Source organism: Clarias gariepinus, chromosome 13 (genome assembly GCF_024256425.1).
Source record: "Clarias gariepinus isolate MV-2021 ecotype Netherlands chromosome 13, CGAR_prim_01v2, whole genome shotgun sequence".
NCBI lineage: Eukaryota > Metazoa > Chordata > Actinopteri > Siluriformes > Clariidae > Clarias > Clarias gariepinus.
The window spans coordinates 33,481,834-33,495,233 of NC_071112.1; the positions used below are offsets into that span (position 1 = coordinate 33,481,834).

The 13,400-nt window shown below is 41.3% G+C and overlaps 1 protein-coding gene across 1 annotated transcript in view; it reads left to right on the top strand.

Moving 5' to 3' along the window:
* The first annotated feature begins 5,060 nt into the window (after positions 1–5,060).
* Positions 5,061–13,400, top strand: part of LOC128535336 (ankyrin-3-like) — a 142,810-nt gene continuing 134,470 nt past the window's right edge. The window contains exons 1-3 of the mRNA XM_053509207.1: positions 5,061–5,157; positions 5,340–5,451; positions 10,753–10,977. Coding sequence (XP_053365182.1) covers positions 5,061–5,157; positions 5,340–5,451; positions 10,753–10,977 — 434 coding nt within the window. The remainder of the gene's footprint in view (positions 5,158–5,339; positions 5,452–10,752; positions 10,978–13,400) is intronic.

Genomic DNA, 13,400 nt, shown 5'->3' on the forward strand with positions numbered 1-13,400 from the left:
TTTTTCTCCCCACCTTATTTCGAGCTGTAATCACAATGATGTTAATATGTGAACAAATAACACTATGATGAAAATTCACTCTGAGAATTTAGACTCAAAAGTCAGTGATGTGCGCAATACATAAATATATAATGTGTTTAGAGTTGACCAGAGCGTCTCAGAGTGTTGTGTATTGTTTAGTGTAAAAGGAAGAGAACTAATACATGTTACATGAGGACCTCCAGGATCTGAATGATGGCAAGATATCCAAAGGTCATCAGATCTTAACTTGGTACAGATTATGTGGACATTGACTACTGTTGATTAAAAAAAATTAAAAAGTCAAATTCTGTATGGAGAGTATGATGAAGAGACGCTCTCAGCTGTAGTCAATCAACAGAAACAATACAGATACTTAAAGTAAAACACCAATGCATTTAAGAAACTTGGGCCTGTTAAATGACAGTCAAATAGGAAGCGAAAATCATTACCAGGATCTATAAATGATCTCTGCCACACCCGTCTGCAAGCGTGTGAGTGACCTCTGAAAAGGGGGAAAGCAGTTTTTGGAATTGCGGGTGGTTTTGCGAGTCGCCTGACGTGCAGATGGCAGGACGCGCAATGCAGTGTGCTTTCCAATCCTGAAACTCCTGAGTCATGATCTAAGGAAGATGTGTAAGTTCAGCAGTGCACGGAACACTGCAGCTAAAAGCTTTCAGTCACAGAACACTGAGTGTACACTTCACTGGCCGCGGAGAGAGCGCCGTAAAGTGAACATAGGCCAGAACCAGTCGACAAAAAATATGCAGTCGGCAATGAGGTCAAAAGCATTAATTAGGTCAGGTTTATAATAAGAACAGTCTAGAACAGTCTGACATGAGTCATGAGGAAAACCAGCTAAACCAAAGATGATGAGATCTCCGCATAATGAGAAATCTCTGCATGGTAATAATTCATCGTGTCTGATACGGACTTTGGCTGTTTCTCAGTGTGAGATTTTTAAAGGGAATTTAGAAATGAAGAACACACACTTAGGGTTAATGTGCTAGATTTGATCTGAAGTGATGTCACCTAGTGTTCTGCAGTATTATAACCTGTCCTGTGTAAGCTTATGGTCATTCTCAGCTAAAATATTAGCACAGCCTAGGGTACCTGTGCTCAGGCATTTTTGCCGGAGCTTGCTAAAAGTAAATTGTTGATCGACCAACAATGAGCTGCCTGCAGGGGCTTTAAACTCTTTTAGGTTTGCACATAATTCAGCTGTAAAACCCTGGATGTACTGGTGAAGCCCAGTGACATTAGATTCCACTGATAGCGACTTCCTCTAAGGAAAAATATAAACACCTCATTCACTATCCTTAGGACCTGCATCATGGGATAAGGGAAGACACGTTCCTTTGGAGAGACCCTGCTGAACCTCCTGGGTTGGTATTGGGGCCTATAAAACGAGAATCAGATTGCTATCAACTTAATGTTTAGACCACAAGGTGTTGGGTAACCTTTCCAGACTTGAAAAACCTGAGGAGCAACAGGGCAGAGCAACTGACAGCAGAAAGGTACTTCTTAAGACGTAAAAAGGCAAAACTATTAGCATCTGTAGCTGACAGTCCTTATTATCCAATTAAATTACATTTTAATTGTATATTGCTATTAACACCAGTCATTGTTGCAAAGCAGCATTACAAAATCATACGAAAATTATGGAAGTTTGTATGGAATGTGAGTGTGTATTAATCAGAATGATCAGATCGTCCCTGATGAACGAGCCGAGGGTAACAGTGCTGAGGGAAAAACTCCCTGAGATGGTAATAGGAAGAAACCTTGAGAGGAACCAGACTCAACAGGGAACCCATCCTCATCTGGGTGATAACGGATAGCAGGGATTGATCTGCACTCATGCTGTGTGTTGGGAGGCTGGAGGTTCAGTATAACAGGAGATGTGGAGAAGTTCATATGGAGTCCAGTTGGTTATTGGAGGCTCAGGTAGACTGTAGGAAACTCCAGTTCTGACCTGTTGAGCGACTGAAGTCACACGTCCTCAGAGAACAGCTGTCACAGCATCACTGTGAGAGTAAAATGCATTTGCTTGCAATATTTTTGGGACGGCATGAAATTTAAGTTATACACTTGTTTCAGTAGACGCAATCAAGGAGTTCCTCACGGTTGGGTAATGCACACCTCTTTTTTTTTTCATTTGAAGATTGAAATCTGGGATTTTCTTTTTGCCAATTGGACTAGAGGATCCCTGAATTAGTCAAATGACAATAATTCTGTTTCCTTTTCCATCCACCACAGAATGCCTTTAGGAAAGAAATGTACTGATTTAGTGGTTATTTACATTTGGGCATTTTGCAGACGCTCTGATCCAGAGCGACTTACATTTTTATCCTATTACACATCTGAGCAGTTGAGGGTTAAGGGCCTTGCTCAAGGGCCCAACAGTGGCAACTTGGTGGTTGTGGGGTTTGGACCTGGGATCTTCAGAACCGTAGTCCAAGGCCTTAACTACTGAGCTACCAGTGGCCTGGTTATTTATGTTGTCAGTTCAAGATCAGGGGGAGAAGGAGAGAGAACTCTTCTTGATTATTATTATTATTATTATGATGGTTATAATTTGCTATTTTAGTAAGCAGTTATTTTATTACAGCACTTGATAAGGTAGAAGATAAAGATCAGGACAAGCAACAAAGAGCGGGCCCAAGCACCCTGTGCCATCACCACCACTGGTGCACATTTTACAAAATTCTAAAATAGGACGATGTCAGTTTGGGCCCTAAATATTTGTTGAGTTTGTTAGTGTTGTGTGGCATGTAAGTGTTAGTGTGTGTGAGAGAGAGATGTGTGTGTGTGGCATGTGAGTGTTTGTGTGTGTGAGAGAGAGATGTGTGTGTGTGTGTGTGTGTGAGACGTGGGTGTATGTCAGTGTGTGTGTGATAAGTGAATGTGTTTATGCGTTTGTGTGTGTGGTGTTAACATATGTGATGTGTATGTCACTCAATATAATGTCACACAATGTTATTAACCACTTGCGCCATCACTTCCTGGTGCACCGCACAAGCTGTGTTACTTGCGCATGTTAAGACACAAAAAAACTATTGTGGGTGTGTGTGTGTATTTGTGCGTGTATGAGGTGCGTGGGTGTGAGTTTTAACATTTGTCATGTGTACGTGTGTACAATAGGCTGCAGATGCTGGAAATAAAAGCATCACACTATGATGTCACATAATGGGATGTCACTCAATATAATGTCACTCAGAAAGTTATGAACCATTTTTAAGCCAAGTTTAAGGCGTCGTCATGGCCGTTTGAGACCCGAGGAGGAGAAGGTCAAAATCCAGAGTGTGCATTTTGGCAAACGATCCAAAATAAACAGATTCCTGTTGAGTTAAGCCCAGAACATGCAGTGTGAAAGTTGTTCGGCTCAATGAGCTCTAAATGTGTACCGAGTCAAGTGTGTATGAGCTATGCAGCAAAACCTTGTGTGGGGGCCTCTGGGGGCCCCAGGCCACGCGACCCTCAGGCATCCTAATGGCAGCAGATTCCAACCTGTCTGCCAATTTTCATGAGTTTTTTTTAACATGTTAAGACCCCAAAAAGCCCAAAAGGGTAAAAAAAAAATCCTTAGGAAAAGAATACAGTGCTTGGGCCCTAATTACATTTAATAATGAAAGTATAAACTGGATTGTGTTGTGCTCTTCTTATTTTATGCGAATGTTAAACAAAATGCTTTTTGTGTGCTGCAGCTCAGTTTTCCTTCAGACTCGAATAATCCAGGCTGACTGGATCAGAACCGAACACACTGGTACATCAACACCCCCCCCCACCCACCCTATGAAACACACTTTGTTGTTTGTTTGTTGTTTTGTTGTCACACACTGAGGTGTCATCAGGTTTATTTATTACTATCCAGTCCAACAACACAATCACAACCAGTTCAACCATAATGTAAGCCTATTAATATACAGAAACAAACATATATTCAATTCTGTTAACAGTAAAATCTGTCCAGAGAAAACAGAGCACCGAGCAAACAAACTAACAAACAACTAACAAACAAACAAACAAACAAACAGAGCCGGCTGAAGCCGATTCATTGCCCGTGTTTCATATTATCGCGTCTCCTTTCACACTTTCTCACACACACACACACACACACGTAAGCGCCCCAGTGTGTGTGTGTGTGTGTTCTCCAGCGCATGATAAGTGTCTCGAGCGGCTGCCACGAGCTTCAAGCTTCCTGATCTCAGACTCACGGACAGGTCGGTGTTTCTCCTCATTCTCGCCTCTGAGGGAGTGTAGTAGAGTAATGTAGAGTAATGTAGTGATGTAATGTAGTGATGTAATGTAGTGATGTAGAGTAACATAGAGATGTCCTGATGTGGTGATGTGGAGATTAAACGCGGTTTCAGGCTGAATCTCTCCCGCTCGGACTCTCAGGGTGTCTGTGGTGCTGTACTGCGGTGTGGGTGAGAGACACCGAGACACAGAGAGAGAGAGAGAGAGAGAGAGGGGAGAGAGCGGGAAATGCGCAACTTCAGCGGGACAGTTAGAGAGATGCGCTGTGTGTGTGTGTGTGAGAGAGTTTTATTATTCTTATTATTCTTCATAGATGTCCGTGTTGTAATAAGTGTACGAGTTGTGCATTGCGATACCATGCGGAGAAGCAATAACCCGCTGTGTGTGTGTGTGTGAGAGAGAGAGAGGGGGGGGAGTGCTGTGTGTGTGCTGCAGAGAGATGGAGAGAGAGAGTATGAGATGGAGAGAGAGAGATGGAGAGAGAGAGTGTGAGATGGAGAGAGAGATGGAGAGAGAGAGAGATGGAGAGCGAGAGAGAGATGGAGAGAGAGAGAGAGCGAGAGAGAGAGCGAAAGAGAGAGAGAGCGAGCTGGAGAGAGAGAGCGAGAGAGAGAGAAAGATGGAGAAAAAGAGAGAGAGAGAGAGCAAGCGAGATGGAGAGAGAGAGAGAGAGAGAGCGAGATGGAGAGAGAGAGAGAGAGAGAGAGCGAGATGGAGAGAGAGAGAGAGAGAGGATGGGTTTCTGTGATGCAGGAGAAATTTCCTGCAGTGTTTTCATTACCGTTATGAACTGCATAGCTCAGACATGCGTCTCATCGGCCCTGAGCCTCACAGCCAACACTGAAGGTCACCGGACACAGCAGAGCTACATGCTGGGGACATGTGCATCATCTTACAGGCTGTAGAACTTTGATGCTGTGTGAAAAAAGGTTTGCTTAGCGAGAAAATCTTTCCTAAAGCTCAGACTAAGTCCTAACAGGAAACGCCATGGTTAACACTACTGTAACTTATCTAGTGTGTGGGATGGTGTTGATGTTTGTGTATAACTCGTGTTGATCCCTCAGGTGAAGATGATACAGAGAAATATCTGCAGCCACAGGACCTGATGAAGCTGGGACACAATTCATTGCCTCAAGAGGACTACATGGAATTCAACACAGGAGCACGGTCTGCCAGGTAACAGCACCACCTGCTCCTGCACCTGCTCAAGTGTGCTCTGCCCCCGTACACCCCGCCCCCGGTTCATAAGCCCCATTCACACAGCAGGAATATTCCACCGTCGTTGTGCCATGGTGTTCTGTGTACAGAGGCAGAATCGGGGATCGATGTTGCCCACGGGAGAGTTAAACCACAGTAAACTCTCAGCAGCTAACTCTGATACCTTATACAGCACAATCAGATGTACACATTAAGTGCTAAAGCTGTAGTACTGTTTATTTAAGAACCAGATCGGATGGTTATCACAGGATCAGTAACCCACGCTACTTTTCATTGCTGTTTTATAGCTGTTCCAAAAAAATATATAATGTTTTCATTAGTTAACATTAGCTAGTAACACAGGTATATTCTCTGTGCTGCCGAAAGGCTACTGACAGCTTTTAAGGTATAATGTTTTTGTTCATGTTACACGGTGCCAGAGTTAACAGAACATTCATTTTGTTTTTCCAAGTTCTCTTGCATGACATAGGATTATCTGTTTGAATATTTGAGCACTTAGAAACATTCATGAATTTTAACTGGACTACGGTGGTATTATTTTTCCACACCGGAAGAAAAGGAGATAAAAGTGAAAGAACTTTATTCTGTTATCTGGCGACATACCACCTATGATCAAGAGCAATAAACTGAAAAGTTTGTGACTAATCAGCAGGACCAGGCTTTTATTTTTGGATCACAGGTGGATCCCTCCCTTCTGCATTCTTTTGGATGTTTCGTTCATTGATCTAGACAGAATCATTCAAGCTCAACCAGGTTGGGTGGATGTTCAGTGTCAGTACACAACAATTTTCAGGTCTCTCCAGAGATGCTCTATTGGGTTCAGGTCCGGACTCTGGCTGGGCTGCTCCAGCACTTTCACAGAGATGTTCTGAAGCCACTGCTGTGTTTTCTTGGCAGTGTGCTTCGGCTCATTGTCTTGTTGAACTGTAAACCCAAGTTATCCCAGCCGGAGATTCTGAGCACTCTCGAGAAGGTTTTCATGATGCTGCACCACCGTATCTAAGTGTAGAGATGGGTTTAGTAAGGTGTTGCACAGTGCCTGATTTCCTGATTATATCTTCTTGTTCAATCTTTGTGTCATCAGATCAGAGGATTTTGTTTCTCATTTTTTGAGACTCGATCAACGGCTTTTTGGCAAACTCTCAGCCGGCCATTATGTGACTTTTAGTAAGGAATGTCCTTCTATTCGGCTGTCGTACCACAGAGGGCCGGGTGGTGGAGCATTGCAGTGATTGTTGATACAGATGATAAATTAATCACATCACATCAGAACCTAGAATACTTTACTCCTCTTGAAGCGAGAGAACTAATTTCACTCATCTCCTCTTCAAAATCGTCAACCTGTGAATTAGATCTTATACCGACACATTTTCTCAAGCAGATAGTTCCAGCAATAACAGAACCCCTGTTAAAAGTAATTAACTTTTCACTGAGCAGCGGGTACGTTCCTAAATCCCTTAAATTAGCAGTTATTAAACCACTAATCAAGAAACCTGACCTTGACCCCTGTTAGCTTTCCAATTACAGGCCGATATCAAACCTCCCCATTGTCTCTAAAATTCTGGGAAAGGTAGTATCGCAGCAGCTATGTTCATATCTACATAGAAATAGCATAAATTAACTGTATCAGTCAGGATTTAGGCCTCATCACAGCACAGAGACAGAACTTGTTAAAGTAGTAAATGACTTCCTATTGGCCTCTGATCAGGGTTGCGTCACTATACTTGTGTTACTCAACCTCACTGCAGCTTTGTCAATATTGATCATAGTATTCTCCTTCACAGATTTGAAAATGTGGTAGGAATTAGGAGAACGGCCCTCTTGTGGCTCAGATCCTTTTTGACTGATCGTTATTCGTTTGTAGATTTATATGGTGACCTTTCCTCATGTTCTCAAGTTGAGTTTGGTGTTCCACAGGGTTGAATTTTAGGCCCACTGCTTTTTTACTTTTACATGCTTCCTCTGGGCAACATAATTCGTAAACATGGTATTAGTTTTCATTGTTATGCTGATGACACACAAGTATACGTCTCAGCAAAACCTGATGAGAAAAAACTGTTTACTAAAGTTGAGCAATGTGTGCAGGACATAAGAGATTGGATGTTAATTAATTTCCTTCTGCTTAATCCTGATAAGACAAAAGTTCTAGTCATAGGACCACAAGCAGCTAGAAGTATTCAATTCAGTTCAATTCAATTTTATTTATATAGCGCTTTTAACAATGGTCATTGTCTCAAAGCAGCTTTACAAAATTGAAAGAAATTCATTAAAAAAAATAATTAAAAGGAAAAAAAATAATAAATTGTGTATGTGTGAAAAAATGTGTCTAGATAATAATGAGAAGAATGAATGAAATTTCTCTGATGAGCAAGCCAAGGGTGATGACGACAGTGGCAAGGAAAAACTCCCTGAGATGCCAATAGGAAGAAACATTAAGAGGAACCAGACTCAACAGGGAACCCATCCTCATCTGGGTGATAACAGATAGAGATGATATAACATCATGTGTGTTATGCAGCTGAAAGTACAATATAACAGAAATTCTTTAAATTAACATGAAGTCCAGTTCAGCATAGGGATGAGTCAGTAGGTGCAGAGGGCACGAAGTAAGAAGTAAGCTTTCTAAACACACTGTGATTTTAAATGGCCTTTCTGTTCCATCAAGTGCAACAGTAAAAGACCTTGGTGTGATTATAGATTCCAGCCTTTTATTTGAAGCACATGTAGATAATATTACCAGGATAGCATTCCTTTATCTCAGAAATATTGCCAAGATAAGAAGTATATTGTCACCAAATGATGCAGAAAAACTAGCTTTTATCACGTCTAGGTTGGATTATTGTAATGTCTTACTGTCTGGTTGTTCACCAAGGTGCTTAACCAAGCTTCAATTAGTCCAGAATGCAGCAGCAGGAGTCCTCACTCGAACCAGAAGATATGAGCACATTACCCCTATCTTATCTACATTGCATTGGCTTCCTGTGAAATTTGGCATCGATTTTAAAATACTACTCTTGACGTATAAAGCATTAAATGGTCTCGCGCCGCAGTATCTGAGGGAACTGCTAGTGTCTTACAATCCGCCACGCCTATTTCGATAGGATGCAGGCTGCTTGTCAGTACCGCGTATTATGAAAACTACAGCTGGGGGCGGAGCTTTTTCTTACAAAGCCCCAAAGTTATGGAATAGTCTTTCAAATAGTGTTCGGGACTCAGACACAGTCTCAGTGTTTAAGTCCAGGCAAAAAACCTATTTATTTAGCCAAACATTTTTATAAATAGATTAGCCTTAGGTAAAGGAGCAGATCTGGGGGACTCATGGACGTAGAGTATTATGCTGAACTGGTATGTTTAGATGCTGTCCTCCTCACTCTCATTGATCACTCAGGTTTGTTGTCGGTGAGGTGATTGGTTGCTTTACATCTCAGGAGGCCCTCATGTCTGTGTTTCCTTCTGGCTCTCCCTTTTTAGTTATGCTGTCATAGTTAGTCCTGCCGGAGTCCCTGCTTGCACTCTGCACTAAATATACATTTACATCATACATTGTTCGACTGTGACCAAACCTATAACTGCCATCTCTCCAATTTTTTTGCTCTCCCCTCTTCTGCTCTCTCCTTTCTCTCTCCCTCTCTCCTTTTTCCCCTACCTATCTCTCTGTCGAGCTTTACATGTCGCTCCTGAGCTGCCAGTGATCCAGACCCCCTCTGCCCTCTGGACCTGTCTACACGTCCCGGAGTCCTGCTTCTGGTTGGAGATCTCATCACATGGATGCCCCGTGTGGTCTGCCTGGGATACGTGTGGTGACTGGGGATGGCTCCACTTTTCCATGAAGGTGGTCCTGTCCTTGACTGATGCAGACAGTTGTTCTCTGAGGACCTGGGACTTTAGTTGCTTAATTTCGTCAGGACTGGAATTTCTTACAGTCTGCCTAAGCCTCCAGGAACAAACTGGACTTTAATCTTACACATCTCCTCTTATACTGAACTTCCAGTCTCGCATAATATTATGCACATCAATCCCTGCTATCTGTTTTTACCCAGATGAGGATGGGTTTCCGTGTTAAGTCTGGTTCCTCTCAAGGTTTCTTCCTATTACCATCTCAGGGAGTTTTTCCTTGCCACTGTCGCCGTCGTCCTCGGCTTGCTCATCAGGGACAATCATATCATTTTAATTCATACATTCACATTTCATACAAACAAAATTTTTTTGATTGTGTAAAGCTGCTTTGTGACAATGTAAATCGTTAAAAGCACTATACAAATAAAATTGAATTGAATTGAATTGTTCTTCTGTAAGTCTCTCCCATTTCCACAAGGGAACTCAGGATCTAATTTATACAGACTCTTAGGTTCTTGGTTGCCTTTCTGACTCACGTCCTTCTTCACAGATTACTCAGTTTGGCTGAGGCTTTGAGAATGATGTAGGCTCTTGTGCTTCTGGGCACTTTTAAACCTGCAGAAAGTTTCTTGTAATCCTTTCACAGATCTATGTTTTATCACAATCCTGTCTCACAGGTCTACAGATAATTCTCTCGATCTCGTTTGGCTTGTTTTTACTCTGACAGACACTATCTACAGTAAGACCTTATATAGACAGGTGTGTATTTTTCCTGAATATCTTTACTTAGTTAATTTAGGCAAAAGTGGACTTTAGTCACGTTGTAGAAGCATCTCTAGGACCACCCACTAGAGCAGTATGCACCAGAGCTCAATGGCAAGTGTCATCACAAATGGTCTAAATACTGGTGTGAATGGACTATTTCAGTATTTATATTTATTAAATTAACAAAACAAACCCCTGTTTTAATAGAATTTCCTTTGAAATCAATAAAGTATCCATTCATCTATCTGTCTATCTGTCAGGAATAACCCCTAGAGGCACCTTGCACCCGGAGATATTGTTTCTTTTTGGACTTTCCCAGAGAACACTCACCTGAGCCTAGTTAACTAATTATCTCAGGTATAAATAGTCATGTTTTTAGCTCAGCTGTTGTCTTGCATCTGTTGTGTATTGTCCTGCTAATGATTTGATGTCTGTGCTGGTATTTGTTTTTGGTCCTGTTTAGTTTACCATTAAAAGATTTTTTTTTGTTAATGTTTATTTCACTTCCGCATTTGTAATTGTGGAGTTTTGTATATATGTACTATAGAAAAAGTAAAACTCGAATCTCAAAATGCTGGAATATTTCCTAAGATCAATGAAAAGAGGATTTACAATACAGAAATGTCCAACTTTTCATTCCTTCTTTGTTCTTGGCAGGTTCCTGGTGAGCTTCATGGTGGATGCCAGGGGTGGATCTATGAGGGGAAGTCGTCATAATGGTATGCGCATTATCATTCCACCCAGGAAGTGTCCAGCACCAACGCAAGTCACGTGCCGCTTCTCAAAACGCCAATGTCTGCCATATCCACCCCCTCTGGTTGAGGGCGAGGGGCTTGTAAGCAGGCTAGTAGAGATGGGACCAGCCAGAACCCATTTTCTGGGGTAAGACAGGTGGTCATTTCTCTGTGCTCTTCTTTTGCTATATAAAAACCTCTTAGCATTATGAATGCCAGCATAAGAAGACCAGTTTAACCAGTTTCAGGCTAATTTAAGTCTGGGAGAAAAAAAACTCCAAATCTACATGGCCCTGTGTGAAAAAGTGATTGCCCCCCTTGTTAAAAAATAACTTAAATGTGGTTTATCATACCTGAGTTCAATTTCTGTAGTCACCCCCAGGCCTGATTACTGCCACACCTGTTTCAATCAAGAAATCACTTAAATAGGAGCTACCTGACACAGAGAAGTAGACCAAAAGCACCTCAAAAGCTAGACATCATGCCACGATCCAAAGAAATTCAGGAACAAATGAGAGTAATTGAGATCTATCAGTCTGGTAAAGGTTATAAAGCCATTTCTAAAGCTTTGGGACTCCAGTGAACCACAGTAAGAGCCATTATCCACAAATGGCAAAAACATGGAACAGTGGTGAACCTCCCAAGGAGTGGCCGGCCGACCAAAATTAGCCCAAGAGCGCAGAGACAACTCATCCGAGAGGCCACAAAAGACCCCAGGACAACATCTAAAAAACTGCAGGCCTCACTTGCCTCAATTAAGGTTAGTGTTCACGACTCCACTATAAGAAAGAGACTGGGCAAAAACGGCCTGCATGGCAGATTTCCAAGGCGCAAACCACTTTTAAGCAAAAAGAACATTAAGACTCGTCTCAATTTTGCTAAAAAACATCTCAATAATTGCCAAGACTTTTGGGAAAATACCTTGTGGACCGACGAGACAAAAAAGTTGAACTTTTTGGAAGGTGCGTGTCCCGTTACATCTGGCGTAAAAGTAACACAGCATTTCAGAAAAAGAACATCATACCAACAGTAAAATATGGTGGTGGTAGTGTGATAGTCTGGGGTTGTTTTGCTGCTTCAGGACCTGGAAGGCTTGCTGTGATAGATGGATTCTACTGTCTACCAAAAAATCCTGAAGGAGAATGTCCGGCCATCTGTTCGTCAACTCAAGCTGAAGCGATCTTGGGTGCTGCAGCAGGACAATGACCCAAAACACACCAGCAAATCCACCTCTGAATAGCTGAAGAAAAACAAAATGAAGACTTTGGAGTGGCCTAGTCAAAGTCCTGACCTGAATCCTATCGTGATGTTGTGGCATGACCCTAAAAAGGCGGTTCATGCTAGAAAACCCTCAAATAAAGCTGAATTACAACAATTCTGCAAAGATGAGTGGGGCAAATTCCTCCAGAGCGCTGTAAAAGACTCGTTGCAAGTTATCGCAAATGCTTGATTGCAGTTATTGCTACTAAGGGTGGCCCAACAAGTTATTAGGTTCAGGGGGCAATTACTTTTTCATAGTTATCTTTGACTAATAGTTAAATGTGTTTGATGCTCAGAAACATTTTGTGTGACAAACATGCAAAAGAATAAGAAATCAGGAAGGGGGCACATAGTTTTTCACACCACTGTATACCATATTCTGATTTTATGATTCTTTTTCTGTAAATTATGTACATTTTCTTCCTGGTTTGATTGGCCAAAACATGTTGAAGTGGGCTGCGACTAGAAAAAGAGGAATGACACACCCATAACACCAGCAAAGGCACAAATATTACAGACAAAGACACACACCTTTTTTAGAGCTTTGCTTCTACATATGCATATATTTTAACACTACAGTAGAGCCTTGGATTACGAGCATAATTAGTTCTGGAAGCGGGTTTGTATTTCAAAACACTCGTAAATCACTGCACAAATAACCAGTTTCTTTTTGACTGAACCTTCTCTCTCCCACAGCATGTGTGCCAGATTTACAGAAAAACACTTTTTTTTTATCTCTCGACCTCCACTCCCAAATCTGAAAATCTGATAGGTCTATTATGTTTCTTAAACAGAAATTTGTATTTCCAAGACCAGAAAATTCCCATAGCCTTTTGGCAGGAAGACCTTTTAACTTTTTTGTGGCCATTAAAAAGAATCATGGAATATGTAGTCTTGTCATCTCCATTATTATAATACCGTTCTAAACAAAGCAATAATAGAAGTGACTGTAATTAATAATTTTAAGGGTCTCTGCAAGTGTGTTTGACAATGAACATTGTATTACAAAATAGCTCTACAGAAATATTAATTCTAGGTTTATATTTAAAATTTATAAATGTATGCCTATTGTGTAAATCAGAGACAATTTTATGTAGTATAAAAGTTCCTGAGTTTTGAAAAATAACTTGGTCTGTTTCATATCTGTGAAAAAGCTCTGCCCCTGCTGTATCCGTTATTGTTTAAGGTACTAACAAAGATCATCTATTTGCCTGTGGTCCTAAAGATAGTGGAAATTTAATATACACTAAAATAATGTGCTGAAGTTTTTTCATTTAACTGTGACATGTGGTGCACAATATTGTAATTTCA